The sequence below is a fragment of the Atta colombica genome, unplaced genomic scaffold, assembly GCF_001594045.1.
Source record: "Atta colombica isolate Treedump-2 unplaced genomic scaffold, Acol1.0 scaffold136, whole genome shotgun sequence".
NCBI classification, from domain to species: domain Eukaryota; kingdom Metazoa; phylum Arthropoda; class Insecta; order Hymenoptera; family Formicidae; genus Atta; species Atta colombica.
Genome location: NW_017259224.1, coordinates 729,946 through 757,113, shown reverse-complemented (window position 1 = coordinate 757,113; position 27,168 = coordinate 729,946). Strand labels below are relative to the sequence as shown.

Below are 27,168 nucleotides of genomic sequence, written 5' to 3'. Positions count from 1 at the left end.
CCTAAATATCAACCCTAAAATCACGATAATTTCTTAATGGCCATATTCCGCGTCAGTTCGCACGGAACATCAGCGTGATTTTGGCGGTAATGCGCGTTGATCTTCCATTATCTGGTCTTGTCAGTGGAATGCATATATTCGGCGGAATAATCTTGTCGCAGGCAAGAAATCGGGTGGTAGGTTTGCCTCGTACGCGAGACAGCCGCGTTAATTGCTACGGAATATATTCGCGAGGAATACGTTATGTCACGGAAGTTTATCGGGAGCTCGCACGACGTCGTATCGTAATCGGCGCCCGTTAATTTCAACGTACGGCAGGAATCGATAACGCGAATTTCGTCCCGCGTAATGCGGTTGTTAACATATTATGTAGCTGGTAGCTGGCACCGTCTTTCCCGCGATCGCAATAAAAAAATTGCATCAACATGGTGATTAGGAGGAGAAGGCAGGAATGCACCGATAGCCGTTGATCAACAAAATTGGAGGCTTAGCTTCATGCGAAAATTTTACAGGAATTTTACACGAGCGATATGACGCGAATTTTATACGAGCTAGAGATCCTATAACAAAGCCCGACCATGAGCGATTTTGACAAAATCCTATGAGACAGAAAGATATATATATATATATATATATATATATATATATATGTATACTGTCTCCCTGTGTGTGTTTTACTATCTCACTCTAATTTATACTGTTCCACTCTATAATTAAAGTTAAAGTTAATTAAAGTTATAGAATGAGATGATAAAAACTAAATAAGAGAAAGATTCCTATTTTCAAAGTGGATTTCGATAATATTCATAAATTTGCAAATATATTTTTCAATTCTATAAACTGCGCGTCGATTTGATTTGTCGGACTCCAAATACAATTGTAAATTGGAACTGGAAATTATAGGCCTGTTCTTTATCAGAGAATTCTCTGAACTGGTAAATACTGTGATAAGTTGAAGTGAAACAGTTGAAGTGAAACAGTATAAGTTTGTATACCAATTCGAAATGTATAGAATTCATTAATAAAGAAAAGACCTAATTCAAGTAAAACAACAAGTTACAATAATGTTAAAATGAGATTAAAATGAATCGAAAATTATTGAAAAATGATTTTTAATGATCATTTTGGAGTCATATATTGACATCATATTTTGACTCGCTGTTCTGCTTGGGAATATTATAAATTACATTGATCGTCAGTTGGAGACAGTGTAATTAAAATGAGACAATATATATGCAGGGAAGAAGTATATATAACTTCTCTCCTGTAATAATTTTGACAAAATCATTTGTGGCCAGACTCTGTTATGAAAACTTTAGTACGAGCCATCGAGACTTCCACATTTCTATCTGAATAAAATCCCACCTCCTTCCCCCATCTGCGCAAGACAATGATCTTCGCTTCTTACAATGAAATGCTTCGTACAACACTATACGAACTATCATTACATTATTATTATTATCTATCAAAAGTGGCAGTCGACGGGAGTTCGATCGCATAAATCTAGCGGCTAATCGTTACGTACTTCCATCCCTGTCTTAAAACTTCATTACGCGAGTACGCGAGGGGGAAGAGGGCTGAGAAAGGGGTTGCCTCAGTACGACGAAACGATATCCGTTTCTCTTTCTCACTTTTCCCGCGTGTAACCTGCTGGACAAAACGGAATCCATTACGGGGCCTACATAAGGAACGTCTGTGTATACCCGATTCACGTAGAATTTCCATTTATATTACCTTATCGTTATTCTTCCGCGCTGTTTCTTTCCTCTTCACTCCGTTCGTTTCTCTCTCTCTTCTCTCTTCCTCCTTCCTCTCGCTCTCGCGTCCCTGATTCTTCCCCGTCGCACCTCTCCGGCCGTTTATTCCTGACGAAGGACCACGACGAAGACGCACTTGCTCGACCAACCGGCGTCATCGCTTGCCTCGTACTCGATCCTGTGACCGCCAATGTCGAAGCGACGACCCGGACTCTGCGGCAGGGTAAGACGAAAAAATATCATCGCCAACGACAAATCACGGTGAAGTGCGGTGATAAGGGGTGGAGAGGAGGGGCAGATCTGCCGTGCGAAATTCGCCGCCGACTTCCGGGAAGTTGAATATCAACTCTTCCGGGAGTGAGCTTGCACGAGAATTTTTGGCACGGGCCAAGCGTGGGAATTTCACCTTCCTGGCGGATTTATTCCCCAAAATCCTCGTCCTCTCTTTCTCTTTCTCTTTCTCGTTTACAGTGGAAAATTACGCTTATACTATAATTTTACGCTCGCGACTTTCGTACCGAGAATCGAGCTTTTGCTCAGTTGTACCTCGACGCCAAAAATTTGCATTATTCATCAAAAAGCGCGTGTTTTGGGACGAATGACGCGGAGCTATGGTACAATTTGGGTAATAATTGACGCGCGTCGACAAACAAGCTAATTAAAGCCGGCCGATACAGTACACACATTCCGATATCGCGCGTTAATTTTAGATATCACCGTTAATTAATCAAGTCATTTGGTGTGCCGCGATTATCGCAATTATGTAAAGGAAATTGTAACAGCAGTAACGGGCGTTCTCACATTATTGTGAGAAAAGTATCCGTGATCATTCATTTGTAGAACTTAATTTATCACATCCGTATCTCTGCCAGCGAATTTTCGCTTGTTTTATAAAATAGCAATCTCGATATGTTCCGCTGGATAATATCATATAATGGGCATTTTCACGCTTGCAAAATATTAACGATTCACTGAAAATCGCGTTCCGCCCAATTCGAGCGATTATTAAGTCCTCGTAACGTGTGTATTCGCTGCACCGATACGAGTATATCAAATGTACATATTAAAACGACAAATTTTTTATGATACGTAAACATCGATTATCGACGTACCAATTTTTGTTTGTGATGTGTACTACATTTCAAATATCCGAGATGGAAATCAAATGAATCAGATAACATTGATATTATTGAATAATTATGTAGACATCGGTTTATAGAACGTGTGCATCGGAATGTCAATTACAATTATCCATTCGTAATTAGGATACCGCTAGGATATTGCAGCCTCACCCAAAACGAACTCATTATTCGGGTTTTCGCAAAATTAATACATATTTCACGGGGAAATCCGATACTTAATTACCTCATTATTGCTGATCCGCGTCACTTTCACGTTATCCGTGAAGGTCGGCTCCGTCCACATGATCGCCGTTCCGTTCCTCCCGACGACCTCGATATCTCTCGGACAATTGTTGACTTTCGGGGCCTCGCCACCTAAAAGTTTGGGATTAGTACACCATAAATAAACATGGTGTACTTGTAATTAAAATGAGTTTACGCACTGACCTTAATTTATTTTTGTTACAATAAGTCGCGTATTTGTCATATGATAGCACATGATGCAAATTCTGAAGTGATATAAACTGTGAAATAATTGTGAGAGATGCAATTGTACTTTCTCTCTCAAAGTGAATCAGTGATTTTAGCTACATTTATAACACTTCACTTATCATCAGTGAATATTTACTATTTTCAGAATAATACACAACTTTTAAAGAACATAAGTAAAATGCCGACGTGTTGTGTGAAAGATTGCAAAAGTTGCGGTGACCAGCGAATGAAATACAAATCAATAAGTTTTTCCCAAAGATGAGAAGTACAGAAAATATGATTAAAAAACGGCTCAAGTAAATAATGTAATATCAATAAAATACGATATATATTATACATTTTATAATTTAAAGATAGAACTAAGAATAAAATTTTGCAGTTTAGTTGATCAGACTTTGAAATTATTATAATAATTATAACCGCTGAAAAATAGATGAATAAGAGGCCAAGTTCTCATTGGTTGTAGCAAAAAATATGTGCAAAATACACCAAGTTTACTTGCATCATGAAAATTAGCAAAATGAAGTAACAGCAAAGATCTTGCGCTGCTAGTTTTACCGTTCATGCCGCATCGAGGAAATTGCGGGGTGTGAGAAAATTATCCCTAGCAAGGTCGAATCGAATGGACGTTGTCAGAAAGTTCGATTTCCGCATTTCGTTGTGGAATGATGAATCGGTGACTTGACACATTCGCGGGCGCGAAAAGTACGGCAAAATGGAAGAGGTCCAAAATGAAGAGCGAGGTTCATTTTATCATCGCTCGTCGCGCGTAACGTGACGTTGGAGTCATAAAACCGGTGGGGAAGATGTGCGACATAAGCTTAATTCAAGTTTTCCTGCTGCCGCGCGCGTGTCCTTCCCGGTAAATATATTTTTCATCCGGACAAGAGGGAAACAAATGGACGAGGGGGAAAAAAAATTATGCTCTTAGAGAAAGGATAATTTGATATTTTCTCTTTTGCATCGTACACTCGTTGGTCTAGAAAAGCTTATTCATGCACCAAGTCCCTCGCTCGTTACCGCTCGTAAGAAAGAAATGGTGAGGCGAATTGAGAGCGCGGACTTGTCCGCGGAATCAGGCCAGTTCTCCCTGAGAAAACTCGTTGGCTCGAGTGTCAGTGATGAAGCTTCGGAGTTTTACATTAAATTAGTTTCGTCAACTTACTTTTAGGCACACAAATGAGAGCATTGTACTTCTATAAGATTTGCGGAACGCCGAATGCAATCCTCGAATGCCGCCCGAAACCGTTAAACGAAACCTGCAGCTTTGCATCGAACGCGCACGGAATGCAGCGTGTTAAATCGTCCGAAAGGGCTCACTCGAGGAGGTAAACAACTGAGGATTTCGGATTGTTTCCACCATTTTTACTAACAAATTTATGCGCTCCAAATTCTAAAAATACTTCGAACGTATATGCAGAATTGGAAAAGTTACTTTCTAAAAATAACTGTTATCTCTTTTTTTTTAAAAAAGTTGCTCGTTGTTATAAAAGTTACTTGTTATTCATTTAAAAAAGTAACTTGTTACTGTTGCTGTAAAAAACTACAACAAATGGCTACAGTTTATACAGTTATTACTCTTTCACTAAATTTCGATGACTTTTTTTTTTAATGGCATGCAATTGTTTATAGTAGGTGTCGTTAATTGATAGTTCAACGCTAGATTTATAACGATTTTTATCATTCGCAATATAATGAAAACAAGTTTATGCACTTCCATGTATACAGATCGTTCATTTGCTACAGTAATAATATAATTTAAAAATTATCATTTTTTTTTAGTTGACTGTAGAAAAATAACGGAAAGGAACATAAAGGAAGAAAAGAGTAAGAACTTTTATTCCTCTACAATCATTATTACAAAATTGCATATTTAAGATTAATGTTACAAAATTTTAATGGTTCCAAACATTCGAACTCATTTTCTAGAACATTTTGTATTTTGAGTCGTGTCACTGTTGTGGTGTGTAAAATAATAATGTGTATAATAATAATAATAATAATAATAATAATAAAAGTAACGATTACATTAATTACTTTTACCCCAATAATGTTGTTACAAATAAGGAAATGTAAACGATAATAACAAAAACAAAATGAACGCTAGAAGTCGAACGCAGAAAACAATGCGTATCTGTTTTAATAAAATTTAATTAATTGACAATTACATATAGTCGCAAAGATTAAAGAAAAGAAATTGACAATTAATATATACATTTTGGCTCCAGTTTTAGCCTTATAATCGGAAAAGCTTTTAAATTATAAAAATGTATATTACAGGCAAAAAAATATAACTTCGTTCCTAGTTACGCAAAAAAAAAAAATAATAATAATTGTAACAGCTTAACGACATTACAAGTAACTTTCCGATTCTGCATATACGTTATGAAAATTGCATTTCTCTATGCTACGCGTGTTGGCTCGAAACGCAAATCGAATAGCGTTGCAGTGATGAGTAAAAGAAGGTAGCAAGTTTTTTACGAGTACAGTAATAATTTACCGGTTTCTGCCACGAGAAGTAAGTTTACGCGGAATCATATAAGGATTTAACTCGCGGTACGAGCTGCCGCCTGTATTTCGCTCACGTCCCGACAAGATGCGTCGGGGTAGACGGGGGTAGGTCGGGGGTGGCGTGCACGAGGAGGGACGTAATATTCTTAAGACGCATCTAACGGATCTCTACGCCTGGTCTTAACAGGTGAGACGCGGAGAACTTTTGATACGACGACGTTCGTTTATGAGGCGACGTAACAATTTGCCAACTCGCGCGCTACTTCCCTCTTTTCCGCGCGAGCTCGCGTTACCCGACTCGTGTTTACATCGAGCGAGCGCGCGCGTGAATCCCGAATTATCATCTTGCACGCCAAGAAACAAGGGAGAGAATATTTCAATCTCACACTGTTAATCATTGAGAAACTGCGAAGTTTCGCGACGGTTAAATGATGTACGGCTCTCCATTCTGCGAGCTGTAGTTTATTTAACATATGTTCCTCCGATGGAATTAGCCGACCTACGCGTTACCTTCTCCATCTGTTATTAATCAAGATTCGCGAGATTCAAGAGACGTTTATCTACTATCTTCCACAAAGTGCAATCTCTATAATCCGAATTAATTAATGCAGGGGCGTATCGTGGATTACCGTCGAGTAACTGACCCTAAGTGAATGATCACGTTTTCAGGGAACCTAATATTTGGTGTTTGATTTTAAACGTTTCATGGTGGTAAATCGTTTGCAGTAATTTTTGCAGTCGGTCCTTTCAAAGCGTTAAAAAATTATTGAGCAAATTATTGAACGGCGGACGTTCAAAAAAACCGCGAAGTATTTTGCATCCCTCAAACAAAATCATCACGATGTGATAATTAACTACGAAAAGGTACATGTATACATTGTCGAGACAGGGGAGGATCATCGCGATTGGGCAATTACGAATTAATAATTGCCATTTCTGCTTGCTGTAGAGGGGACTATGATTATCACGAACGCTCGTACGAGAATCATCGTTAGCTGGGCTTATAGCCCAGCTAATACGTCGTTAACACGCATCCGCGCAAATTAATTACCTTTGACGATAATGCGTAATACACAGCTGGCCTGCTTCTTCGATACCGGGTGTCGCGCGAAAAATGTGACCTCGTGCACCCCGGGCTCCAGATTGGCCTCGAGTCGTGTACCCCAGGAAGGCTTCGATCGCACGTATCGGAACCAATCGAGATCGGTCGCCGGTTGATCGAAGGTCACGAATGCCTCGTCCCTGCCCGGCGGTAATTCGGCTACGACATCCTTCGGACACTCCAATCGGGGCTTGCTATATCCTGTCACGAGAGAAAGAATGGTGCGATTCCATCGCCGATATATGTCGCATCAATTTTTCAGGCGGCCGTAAAAACCCGAAAATGTTTTAGTGATTCTTTCTATTTCTGATAAAGGAAACAGACAGATGTACCTTCTGATAATCGTAAACAAGTACTCGAAATTTTTTGTACGAGTATTACAGATTGAGCCAAAAAACCTGATGGTTTTCAAAATAACAAATATAAAATGTAATCTAAATATTAATTTATTGTTATAGAAGGAATTTATATTTAAGTTGTATTTCATAAGTTGTTATTTCTTTTAAAAAATCGTCAAGTTTTAATCGTCCTGTATAATTAAAATTCTATCCTATATAATTAAAATAATAATTCGTCATTAAATTTTCTGATGTTGAGCGTCTCTCAAAGTTTCAACTGTTTCGACAAGAAAAAAAGGAATTCTTCAGATCGTAATTTCAAAAACAACTTTGAAACCGTTTTAAAGAAAAGTTTAATGAAACTTAAATATTTTTAAGAACTCATCGCTTCGTTGAAAATTTAATTATCTGTCAATATTAAAGTACCGTGAACTCAGAAATATCTGGTTGCGTTAAATGAAATCGAGAGAAGCAGGAAGAAAGACAGTATAACGAAAATCGTTATTTCACGCCGATAAATTGTACATACTGTGTCTTTTTTTAGAAACTTCCATACTCACTGACGCATTTTCCGTGCTGCGGTCCGTCCCAGGTGCCATCGGATCGACAGGTCAACTCGTACTCACCGCGAAGCTGATACCCACGGGGGCACTTCAGGAAGCACCTCGTGCTAGGTCGATTGGGCACTTTTCGCCTGTCGCGCCACAACTTGGATGTGGCTGATCGGGAGCATATTAAATAGCCGCGATCGACCGGATTTAACGGCAGGCACGCGATACTATTTATGTCTGGAATGAACGAGATAAAAAATTTTATATAATCCCATCCATGGATTATATAGTCTGGGATATAAATCCATATGCGACGCAAAAGCTTTAATCACCAACGAGGAATCACTGATTCCAAGAAAGAGAATAATGCTCGTTACTTCTGAAATTGTAATTCGAAGAATTTTTTTCACTCAAAAACTTTAATCCTTCAATATCACGTTGTACGTTTTGTCACAAGAGAAATACACTGAGTATTGTATAAAGATATCGCATAAAGAAAACATATTATAATACATTTTTCCAATCGAAACAATCTAGACATAAAGAAATATAACACGATAACAAGGCAATGTATTTTCTATTAAAAAATTATAATTTGCATTAGATATCAAAGGAATTAAATAACATTTTGCTATTCTTTAATTTTCATGTGTGTTAAAATATAAAGCCATTTCTGTGGCTAGTTTCAAAATAAACGTTCATATTAACCTAAGAATTTAATAAATAATGAACGAAATTTGAGTTAAATTTAATATAATATAATTTAATATAATAAATTTTCTTCAGTTAAATTGTTTCAGTAATGGCGATCTGTAGAAATTCATATTCAAAGAATAATTCAAATTGGGAATTCAGGTATTCCATACTAAGAATGGCATCAAAGGATTAAGACGCTTTTATAAATATAGCTAGATATTATTCCGCGATTAAGTACATTAAATTTCATTATTCGTATCCAATTTATACTTCTGATGCTTTCAGTTACTTCAATTTCTGATACATAATGCGAATAAAATGGAAAAAAAAAACACTTCCTTTTCTTTGAACGCGATGTTACTTTATCCCACGAGAACAAATAAAACGATTAAGCGGATATTCATTGGTGGACAGATATCGATTGTGTAGCTCACACACTAAGTGTACCTGCCTCGAACTAACAGCGTGCGTCAACGCGAGTCTAGCATTCACGTATGGCTCATAAAGCTCGCGGGCTCCGGGCGTAATCTACGTATGTACGAGCGCTCAAAGCGGAACGCTCCACATCGCCGCGGTATTATGTCAGCCACGTCAGCCGCGCAACGCTTCCACGTATCAAATACGATATGTATGTACATAAGACAGGAATTACAGATGCCAATGGCGGCATCAGAGCAAGGACCTATCGCGACTGACGCGTCCTAGTGGAAGTCGCTCCTGCGTGACAGCTTTGCATAATACTACCCTTGCGGATGCGCCGCGACTAACCGGGTTGCCAGTTGTACCGGGTTGCTCCCGTTAACGCGTACTTGCGAAAATTTACAAAGTTACATGTAATTGAAAACGTTAAAAAGTTTACGACAAAAGAGGAGCGGCGTCGAGCGAGAACTTTTTTCTTGCGAGGAAGAGGCATTGAAATTGTTCGGTGAAGGGAAGCGCAGCAACGACCGCGGCACACCCAGTATGTACATCGTATTCACTTATCGCGTTCATCCGTCCGCATTCACCCATCGCGTTCGATCATCGTGCTATACCGGCACTATGGAGGCATGTCTCTTGTGAAATGAACGAGGCACGGAAAGTGATTTGTCAAGGAGCACGTACCTACGCAGGATTTCCCGTCGGATGACAGAGCCTTCTCATCCCCGTCACAGGCACAGAAGAAGCTCCCGTCGGTGTTCTCGCACACTTCCGTGCATCCGCCATTATCAACCACACACTCGTTGATATCTAAACACAGAGGTCCAAATAAAAATACACGAGGTCCCAAAATTTGCGAATCACAATACTACGATAAGATTTTCGAAAAATTAAATTAAAAAGTTATATGTAGACATGTTTCTTAATTCAAGCAGAAATTTTCGATATACGAGAATACAGTCAATTACAGATTACATTTAAATGACCAATAATATATAAATGCGCACTTCAGCGTTTAGACTAAAAGACAAATAAATTATTGTGAAAGATATAAAGAAATTGAATATTTTATTAATATAAAGGATAGAATTATTAAAAAGTAAAAAAAATTCAGAATTCTATCTCTTACATTAAGAAATGTAATATTAATCTAAAATTAAAAAATAGAAACGCTCAATAATGACGCTCGACATTTCTAGGTTGAAGGGTCACCGAGAAATGAATACTTTATAACGGTACAGAGTAAAAAAAAAGTAATTAATCAGATTTTATATCTTATATCTTTTATATTTTATATCTTTTATATTTATTTTAATATATTTGATCTTAAATAATATATTAATTATACTTTATTGCACTGTTTATTGCACTGTTTGTGTGAATTTTTTTATGACGTATAAATGTGATCGATTTATTTTAGAATAAAATCACATGTTATTCTATACAATTAAATTTTTTTACGTTGCATATTAAAATATTAGACTAGTCATAAAAAAGCTTATAATTTATTAAATATTTTTCATTTTATTTTAGCTTTAAGTGTAGTACATCTCATGAAATATTTATTTTTCAATAATTTGATTGCCCTTTCATGCATAGAATAATGAAATTAATTAATCGATGTAAAAAAAACACGAATAAAAAAAATATATACAACTACCGATTGCAAATTATAAGCTTTTTAAGCATAAAACACAATTATGTGTCTTTTTATACCAATTGATTCATTTCCACGTATAGAATTAATATTTTATAAATAATAGCATTAAAGCAAAATAAAAAAAATAACCATTCACGAAATATTTTAATCAATATTAATTATTAACATTGATACAATATCATATCTTTCTTAATTAATATTGATAGAGTATTATATCTTTCTTCATTAATATTGATATAATATTATATCTTTCTCCATTAATATGATACAATATTATATCTTTCTTAATTAATACTAATAGACTATTATATCTCTCGGGCTTAATCATTTCTCATTCCAAAGTCATTGCGTCATGTGACTCCAATACACATTCTGCAATCGATTAGGAGATTATAAACAATCTCATATACCCGAGTTATGTTTAATCTGAGATCGACATAGTCGCCTTCGGGCGAACGTCACGACTGTCCAACGATCTGTCTCTTAACGGATCATGAACCGGCGATCATTCGCCATATCACATCGAAACGAGCGTTATACAAGGCGTCTTTCATTCTCGTTGTAATGACTCCTTCACCGGCGATCTCGCGTTCTTTGGTCCACGATCTGTCTTTCAATCGTCGGCGAGATTACGTTAAATTGACCGAAGTGGCCGAGCCGCTATTGCCCAGAGCACTCTCAATGATAGCCGAGAGCACTCGACTTTCGCCGGCTTTCACGGCTTATAAATCTGCGCGGAAGTTCATACAGGGTGTCTCATAATCCCGGTTAATTTTAGCAACAAATTAGAGATCGTCCGTCCTCCCCGTTTATGATTAATTAATTGAAACTTTTTGAAGATGCCGCGTATAAATGGATGGTTTTGAAATGAAGACACAGCACGGAAACTAACTTTATTAAACACTAAGTGAAATTCTTAGATCATCGTTTATCACCGCGCTGGGCAATTTTTATTCTTCGTTACTCTGTTTTAATCCCACTTTTTGCGCCGCGGTTTCGCGATAAATCTTCCAATACATATACTCTTCCTCGTATGAAAACGTAAGCAAGGTGCAAGAAGGTGGACGCAGTTCATTTATTTATTCGAGAGAAGAGCGTTGCTACCGCAAGAACTTCTCGCATTCCCGGCGCGGGATCAGCCACAATGAGAACCGAACGCTGAGCAAGAATTTCTTTCGTCGGCGCTCCAGTTTTCACAAAAATCCACCCGTGCGTTCTTTTAGCCGACACCTCGGCCGTTCTTTTCAAGTCATGCACACCGCCGGAGATTGTAAGATTATCGCGATAGTCCATTTTTCGCCAGAACAAAAACGGTACACGTCCTTCGTCTTTGCGGGAGCGAAATTAGAATTTCACTTTGATGCGAAATACCGGGAGAGATTCTCATAAACGTGACATTTCTCGTAGCATCAACATGTATTTCTATTTACGGGTTTCTTTTATCTTCCTCGCAGAGGAAGCAAAGGAAAGGCGCGAAATGCGCTTCTTCTGATCTTAAAAGGGAAAAAACTTTGTTAACACTCTCACCGATCATTTAAGACGATCTTTAGATCAATCGTTAATCACCCGCGAATGCGTGGATTCTCGTAACCGCACATTTCCGTCTCGGGGCGACTCGTAATGTCAATCATTTATAAGATGGCGTTCACGTAAAACTTCTTTCCTTGAGGCTATTTAATGATTGGAAAAAGGAGACGGAAATGGATTGAATTTCCGTGGAGTAAAATTCGCAAATCACGCCTGTATCAAATAAGCTGTAGTGCTCTTAGTGTAATTCACCACCGCATCAATTATTAGAGATATGCAGAAATTTTAATTCTTTTTTAATTTTCTTTTCTTTGCACATGAGTATATTTTTTCCTTTTTTTCCGACCAAATCATTTTCTTCCCTTAGGAAAAAGTGTTTCAATATACTGATTAACTTATTCAATAATTGAAATATCAGTTACTACGAACAGTTAATAAAAAAACAGTATATATTGAAACACTTTTTCTTAAGGGTTTACATATAATATGAGTACTTTTTTTCTATTTTATGGCCAATCATTCAATTGATGACAATAGCGTTTGATAGATTCTCAAGTAAAAGATTAAACACTATACTTTGATCCGTGATAGTTTTCAAGACTACTTAAGATGAAATGAAATGGATTATATATAAGATAGAATGAAATATTCAGGCACCTCGTTTTATTTTGTGCATCTATTTCATTCTATCTTAAGCAGGTCCTGAAAAATATAATGGACCAATCGGAAGTTGTCTAAATGATATCCATCCAATGTTACTTAAGGATCTCTAGTGTGGTACATTAACTGGGTTTCACCCAGTTTAAGGAGCTCATAATAGAGCACGTCTTTCCCATTAGATGTACAAAAGGACCTTCAAAAATTCTATCTTTAAAACGACAAAACTAGTTTATTTGCAATATTTCATATTGTGAGATACAGTACCCTCGAAGAATAGAGCAAATTGATTCACTTTGCTTTAACAATATTTTTCTCTTGCTGGAACTTATACGAATGTAATGTTGAATATAAAACTTTTCGTCGTTCATCATATTCACTGTTATTTTGTAAAATTACGTGCATTAAATTACAAAATATGACGTTTCAGATAATCTGATATCTTATAAATACATGAAAAGAAGAATAAAATATTTAAATTTAAAATAGTTATACCACAATATTGAAAAAAAGACTAAACCTTCTGCATATCATTGTTTTAATTAAATTTTTACGCGAAATTAGAGAAACATACTCGGCATGTGTCTGCGCCGTAAATCAATGGAACGATTATCTATTTTAAGAAAAAAAATACTGGACGACACATCCCATGAATGTATTACACAAATATTTGAATATCTCTTCATCTAGACATCAATTAATCAAATACTTTTATTTTACGAGTGTCCGCCATTACAAAAATCTCGAACACATATGAGAGTTTTCGCATTATCGCGACAAAAATATGTGCGTACGTACGAGTATGAGGAACTCACAGAAGCGTATTTTGTATAAAATGCCGATAAAAGCGCCGCGTTTTTCCAATCGCGCTTGTGCGCGTCGACAAAACGGATTGCAGCGGGGACTGCATTTTGTGCGAGCCGCTCCGAGATATTCGAAGGTATTGGAAGAGAAACTCGCGGGACTCCTAAGAAGGTTACTCTCCCGAGGAATGCACGATTGGCGGAAAAGAAAAGACTCTCTCTCTTCTTCTTCCTCTCTCTCCCTCTCTCTCTCTCCCTCTCCCCTCCCCCCTCTCTCTCTCTCTCTCTCTCTCTCTCTCTCTCTTTCTCTCTATCCAAAAGCAACTGATGGTGATATAGGTATCGTCCTTGCGGAGTTGTGGGGTTACAATTCGACGAGGTACTTCGTTCGCCGTCTTGCGGAAAAAGGAGTAAGAGCCAACTCGGATTTCCTCGAGAAAATACTGAAGCTGCTGCGTGCTTTCGTCGAAGGGAACGTACGAGAGAATTGTCCAGGATGTTGCGATCGAAGGAACTTAAACGTGAGCTTTCCGCTAAACGAAATACCGCGGCCACAATAAAAAAAAAAATATCATGAGGAATGGTGTCAATCGTCGAGCTCGAGGATTCACAATTTTGTAGGTGAAAACTGAGAAATACAGAATGTAAGGGAGATATGACAAAAAGAATTGAAGAACTCTACATGTTGCTTATCAATTATAATTATAATTATTTTTGACGAGATAATAACGCACGTGCGAAGCTTAGGCATATAGAGTAATGATGTTTCTGACAAAGTTCTCGTGTACACGTCGCGGAAGATCACACCTCCATTCCTAACGGTAACACGATGCTTCTGACTTATTAACGAGAACTTATTAGCTTAACTCCTGACTTAAGCAGCCGTCCTAACAGACGCAAATTTGCAAAGTGGATTCATCCGCACTGTTATAATTCGTGCGCGAACCTGCGTCGTCTAACAATAAACTCGAGATGCAGTCAGACACGAGTCTCATTGAAATTAATGTCAAAATCTCGTTTCCACATTTTCGAGTAATTTTTAACAAAAGCGAGACGCAAGGAATTTTCGTAAAATTCTTTATTAAAGATTTATTATCGTTATTAATCACTTTTTAAAAATTAATCGGGACTTTCATAAATCAATCGGGACTTTAATAATCCAAGCGAATTCTGAATGATCTTCAATTCGGCGTACAAAAAAAGTGAGAATCGTTTCGGATTATATTGTAGAATTTTATTTTTTTAGTGTTAAAAGAATGAGTGTATCAGAATTTTTTCAAATTTTTTTGGAGCCCAAAAAAATCTTCTTTAAAAAACACAATCGAATATTATTGACTCGACTGGACTAGAAAAAAAAAACGTTAGATTACGGAGGATTAATATAAAAATTATCTCTCAACGCCTCGATTATCGAACAGAATTTATTGGTTAATCTAACGCATAAATTAACACGCCGGCGAAATAAACTTCCCCTATTCTTGAGGATGAAAATCGGAAATTTTCCATTATCCGACTCACCGATGCACCCGTGGGAGGTCTGCTCGTAACCCGGCAGGCAAGTGATGGACAGGCTGTCCAGGACCGGTTGATCCTTCAGCTCCATAGGTTCTGCGCATCGATAGGAGCCAGGAGTGTTAATGCACCCGTAGCGACACAGCTCCGTCTGAAGATCCGGCACCGAGCATTCGTCCACGTCTACGGGAAATGATCGTCATTTGTCAAACGTCTCCCAATACGTTTCCCTGCTGTTCCCTGCTACGAAAGTGTCGTGCCAAGCGACATCCCGCGAATGCTTGCGCGTAAAATCTGGACTAAGTGCGTTTTTATCGCGATTGAGAATCATCGCAAAAATTCCATTGAATTATTGAGTGAATTCTGTCACTTCTATTACACTAGATTAGTACATATTGAAAGCTGCTATAAAATTAGCAAAATTAAATCTCTAAGTCATACTTATAAATATTTTAAACGATCAAATTTCAATTATATATATTATCATTCAATAATGATTCAATAATGATATATATTATCAGGTTTTATTTAAAATAAATCTATTAATTTATCAAAGTTAATTATATTGTCACATATTTAGATACTTTATACAAAGCAACCTTCAATATGTACTAATTCACTATAATGCGAGTGATCGAAATTATCATTATTACACTGCAAATCCAAGCATATAATGGATTTTCTATAAACCGTTATTCATCACTCTTATCACAATGGAAAGTTAGAATCATAAATCTTAGGATACTTGTCAGAATAAATCATAGATTGTTACTTCACAATATTTTAGTCAATTAGAAAGATGATAGTTCTCAAGATAAATGACAGTATACTATATTTACTATACGATTGGTTAGTTATAGTTATCTATTATTTAATGCAAAAACCATTAATTTTATTTAACTACAATTTTTGTATCAAATAAATATTTGTTTACTATAAGTAATAAATGTTTACTTGTTACTATTATACAAAGAAATATGTATTGAGATTTAGTAAATCTTTTTTCAGTATATTGACTCACTTATAACTCGTCTTGACATCCGATCTATTATTGTACTAACAGCCTATTATAGAAAGTCCATAAAAAGTGACTTCAATATAGTGTAATTTAATTTTTCGTATAAAAATTGCATCATACTTTAAATATATAAATCCATTTTAGTATAGAATATAATATAATACGAGAATTCGTATTATATTAGTGGATCAAATATAAACGAGAATGTTTTTAATTATTTATTGGACGAGAATAAAAATATAAAAAAAACAAATTATTTTTCTACCCTACTACAATAATATATTTTTGCTAGCGGATAGGCGATCCAGTTTTCATAAAAAATAGTAGGTTATTCTGCAGCTAATTGCGCAAGAATTTCTCTCCATTAGTATCGTCCATGAATCGTATTATCCTCCCAACTTTTCTCTCAATAATCCAAACAAATGATAATAATTATATGGAAAGATTTGTCTCAACGCGATTATCATTTATTTGAGCTGCTAAAAGGATTGGGAAGATTCGAGAACGATGCCAGTATAGAGGTGATAGTACATTCATGCGCAATTAGCAGCAGACTACTACTTTTTATGAAAACAAGGCATCACTGAACTGCCTATCCCCTGGCAAAAATGTGTATGTGTATGTTGTTTATATACGGAAAACTAATCTCATACATATACTGAAGTCACTTTTTATACACTTAGACTTGCAATATAATCATCCATAAAATATCACGTCGACCAGCAGCGTCTCGCTGATTTACGAGCTTGAGTTAATGTCAAAGCATAAATAAAAAAAGGAAGCAAAAGTGAATTGTATACAAGAGCGAAGTCTCTTAATCGAGCGTTCACCGGCGTCCAATTACCTTGACAAGTCTTCCAGTCGTCCTCGAGCATGAAGCCGTCGGGGCAAAGGCAAAACACTCGACCCATCGTGGACAGACACGTGTGGGAGCATCCGGCGTTGTTAACACTGCATGGACCAGTGTGCTTGTTACGTTCGCATGTGTGATTGTCGGCAGTTAGCGACGCGTCTTGCAAATTCTCGCAGGAGCACTCATAGCCTCCTATGAGATTTCGACAGGTGTCCTGGCAGGGACCATGACCGTTGTTCAGTAAACACTCGTTGATATCTAAACAAGAAATATCGCGAGTTTCATCCGCTGCTAACCTCCATGATTTACTCGCAAAGGCATACTTAATTGACTTCATAAGATACTTCGAAGTTTGAGTAAGATGTAATTACCACTCTGGGATCACTTTAATTGCAATAAATAGATGGCGTTTACGCAAAGAAAATAAAATATTGAGATAAAGATTCCAAATGAAAATCAATCTAAAAGTAAAAGTATCTAAAGTACATAAATATGTAAAGTCAAACTAGATGGACTGAAATAAAAACTTGTAGTTTTGGCCTACGTGGACGAAGTTGGCGCGTCTCCAAAAATCTCCAAAAATTGCGTCCATTAATGATAATTATTCGCACGGGGAAATCGTGCTCACCGACGCATTTGCGGCCGTCCAATCTGAATCCCTCGTAGCAGGAACAGACGGGACGCCCGTTAATTTCGTTGCAAACGTGCTCGCAGGATGCCTCGGCGCACATCCTGTTCGGGTTTTGCTTGATCTCGCACTTTGGCACCTGTCCGACCCACTGACGATTTCTGCAGACTAATCGGCTCGCCGAGGATACCATACCATAGCCTGGCACACACTCGTAATCGGCTTCCAAATACTCGTGGCCCGGGTTCGAGGACCTTTAATTGTGACGTCAACGCAGCCAGTTATTTTTGCGATAATTCTATTTTCTCAGGAAGACTCTGGTATTAACGCTAAATGGCAATTGAGATATATATTTTGACTTTAATGTGAAAACTCGTCGCGAGGAAAGGATTTGCCGTCATTTTCGGAAATTCAAATGAATTTATCTTCATCTGTATAAATCCTCGTTGATTTTCAATATTAGATGTCTACAGTATTAATTACATAGGATACAAATTACTTTAAGTTTATTAGCATCTTAATTAAATAGAAATCAATCAACTTCATTGAAATTAATGATTAAAATATGTTTGTTTGATTGATATTTTAGTCAAAGAGAAATTAATTTGAAAACGGAAAACTTGAGATTAAAATTAACATCAATCGCTTCGGGAAATTTCATGCATGTCTTATATTAAATTCGTGCACGGAAAAACATGATTAAAATAACTAAAAACTTCACTGATTCAGCAAATTTACAGCCCTTAATATGGGCATATAATATGGGCAGCCCGTTTTCTATTAAAATAACAAGTCATACAGTTGAATAAAATTAGAGATTATAAGTAAAATTTATTGTAATAACACAACAAATTTATTAATACAGCAAAGCATAATTTTCTATGAAAACCAATTCAATATATAGATCAAAATTTTTAACAAACCTATGCTAGCTAAGATGGCGCGTATTTTTGTTGCTAAAGAAAATTTGTTACAGTCTTTATCATAACAAAGAATTAGCTGAATTAGCATATTTATAATTGTTTACAGACATAATTTCTTTATTGAATCATCGAATCTTCTTAGTTATAGATGTTAAACTCGTCCAGCAAGCTATAGCTTTGCTGAGTCACCCAATCTATTTTTTCCCGTGTATAAATCGTTGACATCGAATACCGAGTATTGAATTATGGATGATAGAAGGAGAGCACTTACTTTACATATTTGATCAGCGCGTGACGAGATAGAGGCGCCGGTAGGAACGTCCCGTTTATGCAAGATAAGTCCCCTTTCGTACTGCTGTCGTCCTGTATCGCTCCCGTTACGTCTGTGACTTCCGTCTTTCCGTCGCCGATCTCCTCGACGCTCTCCTCGGAATTAATTATCGGCTTCCTCGGTGGATGATTGCCGGAGCGACGGATCGGCAGCTCGTCGTAACGCGGCAACGACAACGGCTTCAGTCGCGACGTCATGTACGCGTTGTAGTCCTTCAGGGTCCTCTCCAGTACCTCGTTCTCTAGATCCAGAATCGGTAGATCCTCTTCGGTCCTCGAATAACCCAGCATCCTCTCGGCGTCGTAATGCGAGCTCTTGAAATCAATTTTGTCCTCCAACGAAGCGACAGCATCCTGGTTCACGCTTTTCCCGTTGACTTCCTTTGCTGCTGCATTCCGTTCAGTCGATTTCTTCGGAGGGGTATCGAAAATACCTTCATCCAGAATTGAGGAGTCCTTCAAGGCAGACTTGGAGATCTCCATCTCGAGCTGCTTGGAGAATTCCCTCTCCACCGTGTCGGCTGCGTAAACGCCACGACGTGGCGTCGTTCTCGTCAGTCTTCTCGTCGTCTCGAGAGTTGGATGACGTTGAAGACTCGACGACGTCGTCGTGACGATGGCTTCTGTCAACGAGGCGCGATCGGGGGCGAAACTAGACGAATTTTCTATCGTCATCTCGGACGTGTTAGTCCCGGCTAAGTCGAGTTTATCGAGGACACGTCCACTCAGTCCGCCATTGTGCGTCTTCCTCTTGCGCTTTCGTCGCGCGACATCCTGTCGTCTGTCATTCCGACGCGTATCCTTCCCGCTTCCTCTATTTCGCTCCTTTCTTTTGTCCTTTTTCCGCCTTCGTCGTTCCGCACGAGACTTTCGCGCCTCTCGATTCTTCGGCCGCAACTTTGAGAAAGAGTCGCTCCTCTTCCGCGGCGATCGATCCCGCTTGCCCATTATCTCGTTCTCTCGACTGTCCTCAGTGATCTCGTGCAGGCGGTCCTTAACATCGGAACCTCCCGGCTCCTCCTTGCCCCTACGGCGCTTTTTGCGCGTCCGACTGCCGAAGTTGCCCTCTTGTTGCTTACTCAAAGTCGCTGTCGAACAAATAGCAAAGGTAGATCTTCAAGGATATGTCGATTCACATCATAAATTAAATGGAGGTACGTACGATTAATGATTGAGAAAACTTTTTCCATTCAAGTTTTACATAAAATACGGAGATAATATACGTGTAATTTACGTCGACATGAAAAATTTCCGGAACGTAAATTCGCTTAGAAACGAATGTCTTGTATCTTGCTCTGCGAGTTCGCCTTGCCACGAACTGATTTAGCCAGAATATACGTTTCCCGTTAACATTAGGGAGAGACAATTTTACTCACTGACATTTACGTTTCGCCGAGGCAGAATTTTCGCACCATTTTCTGACAAAAGGAGGTGTTTGTCCCCACGTTCATCGCCGCGGGCCTCTGCTTTCGCTTCCGCTTCCGTCTTCTCTGGCTCCTTGATAACGCCCCGCGACGAGAGCGTTCTTCTGTTTTCCTTGAGAGTCTCCATTCCCTCAAAAGATGCGTCCCCGCTGGCGGATAACAACAGCTCTAACCATCTTTGCTCTCGCAAAAAACAAGGGATCTAAGAGACGCTGTTCAGTCTACTAAATAAATTATCGAGAGAACAAAGAGAAACCATGTCGCGCAATTTCACTGTTTCCAGACTCTAAAAGAGTCCCATTTAAACCCTGTTAGACTTTGTTTCAAGAGAAAATATTTTTATATTTCTGTCGATTTGTATGTAACTTGCTTGTTTAAGAAAAGGAAAATAATAAGAGGATGTCGAGTACATTTATAAAAATATAGTATAGATGTAAATACAAATTGCACATGTAAGTAAAACATATTTAAACGAATGTACCATCAGCAATTGAATTTTTTCCTATACCGACAGAACGATTTTTGCTTAATCTTATATCTAGCAACCAGTTTGGGCATTCGACATAATTATTTCGATAGTCCAACAAAATTATTTTTAAATCTATATCTATTTAAATTTTTAGATAGTGTAAGCAAAATCATTCTATCCGTGAATATTCCTTCCTTAACATTACAGGATTAATCGTCGACCAGTTGGTGGTATTTCGAAAGCGCTTCTTTGACGCTACCGTTCTGATAGACCTTTGTAATTCCGAGCTATAATTACAGCGTAATTCTATTAAAGACTTCCCTTGTGATATCCGACCGGATACGCAGATTTATACGACAAAGCATACGTCATTGTGAAGCGAGAGCATCGCTGGAGCCTCGTAAAGAGTCTCGTTTCTCACGTTCCTTGCATCGCGTTACATCCAGAAGAAAAGTCAGCGAGCAAGCAGGTTTTACAACTCGAGGGAGATCGCGGCGATACTTTACCTATACTGTCGACGGATTTCCAAAGTATGCGACCCGTCACCGGAACGATTCGAGACCATCCTGTCCCCGGACGTACCACGTGCATTTTGGCAGAGTCCTGTAAACACGAGGGAATTCGATCTTAAGAGCCAACTTTGGATTGTGTTCCACTTGATGCTCGCAACGCTCATGTAATCATTTCATCCTTGTTGTTTATGAAATATTAAACAAGGACAAATAACGCTCGCGAGCTATGATCGCCAAATGGAACGCACCTTCGATTGGCCGTGGCAGGAAAATAAGGGTGAGATGGACGGAGTGAAGAGCCGCTCTTCTTTCGACTGCATCTCCGCGGGCGATGCAGTCAGCGAGGCGAAAATGCGGAAGTTCTATTGTGAAGTTTGTCGGAGCCTCGCGCACATTTGTGCCACGAGTTGGGTCGAAACTTGGACTGTTACTACAATGAAACTACCACACGGAACCCCGGAAGTCATCGGTCCCCGCCCGTCATTTCACTCTGTCGAGCGTACTATCCGCTCGATATGGAAATTCTTTAATGCGCGAAGATGGCGATAAAATCGAGTTGATGGGAATGAACGAGGAAGGAGGAAGCAGAAGGATGGCTGAGCGATCTCTAAAAGACGAGCGAGAAATATCTTAATTTCTCGAAGGACGTTCTTTAGACGTCTTTCAAATTTTTCTACCGTTCAAGAATGCAACTGACGGATGCGCTGAATGTAAAGGATCTTTTGCAAATCTCTTTCGGAAGTAGCGCACGTAAGGGAAGTAATTTTTAGTGATAACATTTTGTCTATTCATTTTAGACATTTTAGGAAACGTGAAGTTTCCTCTCATTGAACTTGCAATTTTTTTCCATTCGCGAGCTATAATATGGACTTCAACGCGCTAACGAAGGGAAATCTATGAGATGCCCCGAAAAGTTTCACGGTAGATTATACTCGAAACTTTTACGAGGTTCTCGATTCAGAGAAGAGGCGGTACCGGCCGCATTTTCCTTTACCATTGTCGAAGAAAACCCGTCGAGAGAGGCATCCTTAAATCTAATCTAAGCGATATCAAGTGGCAATTGGTATAATTTAGCGATAATCGACTTTCTTCGTTATTACCGTTGTAGCTGAAAACGTTAATGAATGCAGATAATCGTGCAAAAAGTACTTCCAAAGGAGATATTATCTCGCAGAGAGAGAACTCACTCTTAATATTTTGTGTCTGTATCTAAATATGTAATAAACTTAAATATATACATATTTTATATGTATATATTAAATGTGTGTATATATATTTATATATATATATATGTGTGTGTGTGTGTGTGTGTGTGTGTGTGTGTGTGTGTGTGTGTATATGTTTATTTATGTAAAATCAAATTTGTATATAATTTATATTTACATTGAAATTAAATTTACAATATAATAATATTATTAAATTAAAATTATATGTATTTTATGCATATTTTTGATTTAAATGTTTTTTCGTATTGCACGAACACAAGTAAGTCACATCGCTCTTTCCGATTTTTATCATTTTGATTGACCAACGCAAATATTATAATACATCGAGAATTGTAAAGCTGATATATTCGATTTACGTGAAGATTTATACTTAAATTTAATTTTCTATATTTATACTTAAAATTATTCATAAAATTATTAATAAAAATTCTATTCTATATAAATTCTGATATAGAAATGTATATAGGTATATTCCTCGATATTTGTATCGATAAGTATCTTTACATGGCTTATTTATAAACCGATTGTTTTTCAGTCTATTATCAAGGAAGGAACAGAAAACACACATGACAAAAGTAGAATAAAGAGGAACTGTTTCAACTTTAGAAACAATTAGAGCGAGCAGCTAAGCTTCGCCTTAGGCAGCAGAGAGTAATTCGTTCGTTTCTCTATCGTAATATCACCGACCATCGTAATATCGCGACCACCAGAGTGGTGATTCTATCGCGAAAGTTTAATTAAATTCAATCAGTGGTAAACGACGTTGTTATAATATATTCCACTGAATGTAAATCGCATCGCTCTTTCTGATTTTTATCATTTTGATTGACCAACGCAAATGCATTCAGAATCGTATAGGCAGTATATTCTCCATTTATATGGATTTACATTTATATACCATTTACTACAAATACAGAGCGGTTTTAGGGGAAGCTGTTTTAAATCTTTAATGGGGTGCGTCGCCTAAATCAGCAATCGGGACGCTTGAATGTTTCACATTTATTTTCACATTGCCTCGACAAGAATAACATAATGTATGACACATTATGCCGGCGCATGAGCGTGAATAAATGAGTACATTTCGGCGGTACGGTGCGCGCACCGACAATTTTTCATTTGCCGCACGCTCACTCACGTGTATGCGATATCCCAGCGCAACATTTCGCATCTGTAATATTCACAGGTCATCACCTTTAAAGTTACATCGAGTTTTCGCAAGAGGCAACCCCGGTCCGCAAGCTCGGAGTGGGTGCGAACCCGACGCGTCCTGGGAAAGGTCCTCGGGTTTCCCTCATCGGGAAGCGAATCTGAATTTCATATGTACGACGATCAATTTTTGATTGCGATCCGAAAACGCAAGGAAATGGTAAACGGTTGGGAATAATTTCAAATCGAGACGTATAATCGCGACGCGCGTTTTCAATAACTCGGTGTAACATGCAATGGGACTTTGGGAAACTGCGCCTACTCTCAGAGAGAGTTTCCCGGGTACTCGGGGGTTTCCCTAGCAAACCGCTTATCGTTCACCTGCAATAAGCTCGAACATCACGAGAGAATTTCTCCATCAGCTCGCATCGCAGCTGATGCGCGGAGCATGGCCTCATCGTTAATCCCTTGTCAATTTTCGCTCACGACACACGACACTGGGGACGACGAGATTACCTCCGGTAATGTTGCATTGCCAATCGAACGAAATGAATTTCCGGGGCGTCGGAGCTCGACCAATAGGACTTTCCTCCCTCTTTCCCTCTCTCTCTCTCTCTCTCTCTCTCTCTCTCTCTCTCTCTCTCTCTCTCTCTATTTCTCTATCTCATAAAAGGATAAATAATCCCTCCAAAGAATATTCCCTACGATCGATGAAAAATGATGCAACCCGTTTTCTATAATTATTCCACATTATGCATTAAGCTCATCCCTTCGAGTGAATAATTCATTGAATGTTTGACGGCTGTCTACAGAGACGAATATAGGAAAAACCGATTACGAGGAGATTATGTTACGTCATAACTGTGAATTATAGGTCTTGCGCAAGAGTTTATTAATATAATGAGAATGATTATAAAGAATCTTAAGTATTCTCTGTATTCTCTATTTCTTCGTATTTATACGATTACCGTAATTTTAATTAAACGATCAATTGCAGTAGAGCGATCATACAAATATTTAGAAACAATGGAAAAGGTGCACAAATATTATGTTTCAATTATCTCCAAATATTTAGATCTTTCTCTCAAACGTATTTTGAAGTTTTATGTAACGTCGTCGCTGCGATATTTATGGACGATATTACTCCATTTAAGCCATAAGTGGAGCGCACTAAAATAAGTAAAAAGTACTGTAGAAACAGTATGCATGCGTTTCATCCCTTGTAAATCTTGCGCTATTTTGTTAATCCTGTTCTGCACGGAGAATATGCAACGACGTAATTACGTGCGAATGTACCAACCGCGCGAACAACCGCATAAATCGTAAACGAGTTAAGTGGCGAAGTTAGATTGCCCGGCGCTCATTGTTTTTTCATTGTTTAAGTGGATCACATACATAGAGAGGCAGGAAAAGACGAAGAGAGTAAGAGAGAGAGAAAGAGAGAGAATCCACTTAATGTTAATTCGTAAATCTGCTAATACGCGTCCAGCGACAAAACTAATTACATCACGCTATAGAAAGACGCCGGGGCGAGAGCCGGGGACTGGCATTTCATTGTGACTGCGTGGTCCACAATGCATTGTGAAAATTAACAGACCGCGTTTCAAGTCGCTCGCGCTTCGTAAAGGTGAAAACCCTGGTGGTTGGAATGGAGTTTCTGCCGTTGTGCGACGAGGAAATTTCCCCCGGAGATGTAGTGGACTATTTTTCACTTTTAAGATATGAGCCATCGGATGGAAGAGGTGTGGTATAAGAAGGGCATATTCTTCGTGCTTTAAGGAATGAAAGTACGAAAGGATTTAATGTGAGATAGCCGCTCTATTACACCGTTCTTCTCCATTCCGCTGCGTCGCAGGTGGAGGAGACGTCGTATGGAAGGCGTATTCTTCGCGCTTTAAGGAATGAAAGTACAAGAGGATTTAATGTAAGATAGCCGCTCCATTACGTCGTTTTTCTCCGTCCCAGACGAGGGAATCTTTGTAGAAGAGATCTCGAGAGTCTTGCCTTACGCCAAAATAATTCGTCGTTCTTAGAATGTACGATTTATTACTGACTTGTACTACTGCACCGCACGGCGGTTTCCGATTAACAGATAAAATCTAATGAAATGATAATTCTTGCGTGTTTTCTACAAGATAATGTAACGCGGCGAAGTGAAGTAATGAGAAGCGGATTCTCAGTTAGCTAATTTCGGATGAGAACGTTCGTAACGCGGTTTTTAAAAACTATGAGACAAAATTTACATATTATCACGGTCTCTTAAACGTTCTTTATTCATAGCCGCATCTCTTCTTAAAATACGAGGTAAACGTCTCGTCTCGGTTTTTAAGCTTTATCTCGGACGCGAAAGTAGACATATTTCTTTTTTTTTTTTTATTCCTGTTCTTCAAGCGCGCCATACAAATTAAAACGCAGACATAGGCTGACGTGCTCAAGATTGAATCATCTTGCGTGCTTCGAAGATTGATCGTTGAATTGATTATCATTTGTAAAAAACTAGACGACGTAATCGATCACTATTGTATTTTATATGTACAGCTAATCCTTCAAAAAGCTGTGTTTATTGAATAACATAATCAATCTATATGCATAATTAATGTATATGTAATTATGATTATATATGAATATAATATGTTCTCAATTAACGTAATTTATAGTAATTTAAGTAATTTACATAATAACAATTTAACTAATTATCACTAAAACCGATTAAAATTAATAATTTAATTCAATATATAAACTAAAAATATTTAATTAATATAAATTTATATATGTATGTAATTAAAAGTTACTCAATTGAATACCTGTTTACCGCACGAATTTTATTTGCAACTAAATCAACAACGTTATACAATATTGAACAAAGCTTATTCAATAAACATGAAATATCGGTTATACATGCATTATATAAATATGTTATGTTATTTTGTATTAAATCACATAAATAAATTAAGAGAATTAATAATATAACGAATAATATATTCAAGAAATATTTCTTCACAAATAGAAAAATCGGAGTATTTTTTATAGGTCTGAAATAAAAAAAAAATGAAAATGCACTCACCGAACGGCAGAGTAATCGCCACGAGAAACAAGAAAACGGCACAAGCGAGCCTCGCATGGCTCGCACGTTTTTCGATGCACATAACGTGACGTCGTTCACACCGGCATCCGAATACTTGTACCGTATCGCGCGGCCGCTCGCGTGGCTCTGAGTGCTTCTCTTTAGATTTCGAGTTTCGAAACGCGCTTCCTCTACCTCCTCCCTTTCTCTTTCTCTCTCACTCTCTCGCTCGCTTCAATTTGGTCCCGCGCGTTACGAGTCTCGCGCGCAGCTCCCGGATGCTGCGAATGGTTCAGCGAAGCGCCTGCTTGACGGCAACCTGTTCTACGGCCTCGCGTGCTATCCGCAGTTGGCGCCACTCGCTTGAGATCAGAAGATATCGCGGAGAATTGGAAAGCGGCAAGAATGGGCTCTTACCATCGGAACAC

General features: G+C 38.1%; 1 protein-coding gene across 1 annotated transcript; it reads right to left on the bottom strand.

Annotated features, from left to right (window-relative positions):
* Positions 1-1,249: 1,249 nt before the first annotated feature.
* LOC108684579 lies at positions 1,250-26,837 on the bottom strand. Its single transcript, XM_018188970.1, has 13 exons — positions 26,741-26,837; positions 21,299-21,395; positions 20,276-20,472; positions 18,841-19,987; positions 17,647-17,900; positions 17,010-17,276; positions 15,154-15,330; positions 9,673-9,798; positions 7,882-8,109; positions 6,933-7,184; positions 3,123-3,253; positions 1,735-1,970; positions 1,250-1,647 (listed from the first exon to the last, which is right to left on the bottom strand). The coding sequence occupies exons 1-12, from the start codon at positions 26,820-26,822 to the stop codon at positions 1,860-1,862; spliced, it is 3,069 nt and encodes a 1,022-aa protein (XP_018044459.1). The 5' UTR covers positions 26,823-26,837; the 3' UTR covers positions 1,250-1,647; positions 1,735-1,859.
* Positions 26,838-27,168: the final 331 nt, after the last annotated feature.

Bases quoted from the DNA above. Each gene is read 5' to 3' on its own strand.
- LOC108684579 (XM_018188970.1), bottom strand. From the start codon at position 26,822: ATGTGCATCGAAAAACGTGCGAGCCATGCGAGGCTCGCTTGTGCCGTT. The intron at 20,473-21,298 runs GTAAAGTATCGC...GTTATCCGCCAG, and splicing joins GAAATCCGTCGACAGTATAG to CGGGGACGCATCTTTTGAGG. The intron at 8,110-9,672 runs GTACGTGCTCCT...CGTTCATTCCAG, and splicing joins CGACGGGAAATCCTGCGTAG to ACATAAATAGTATCGCGTGC.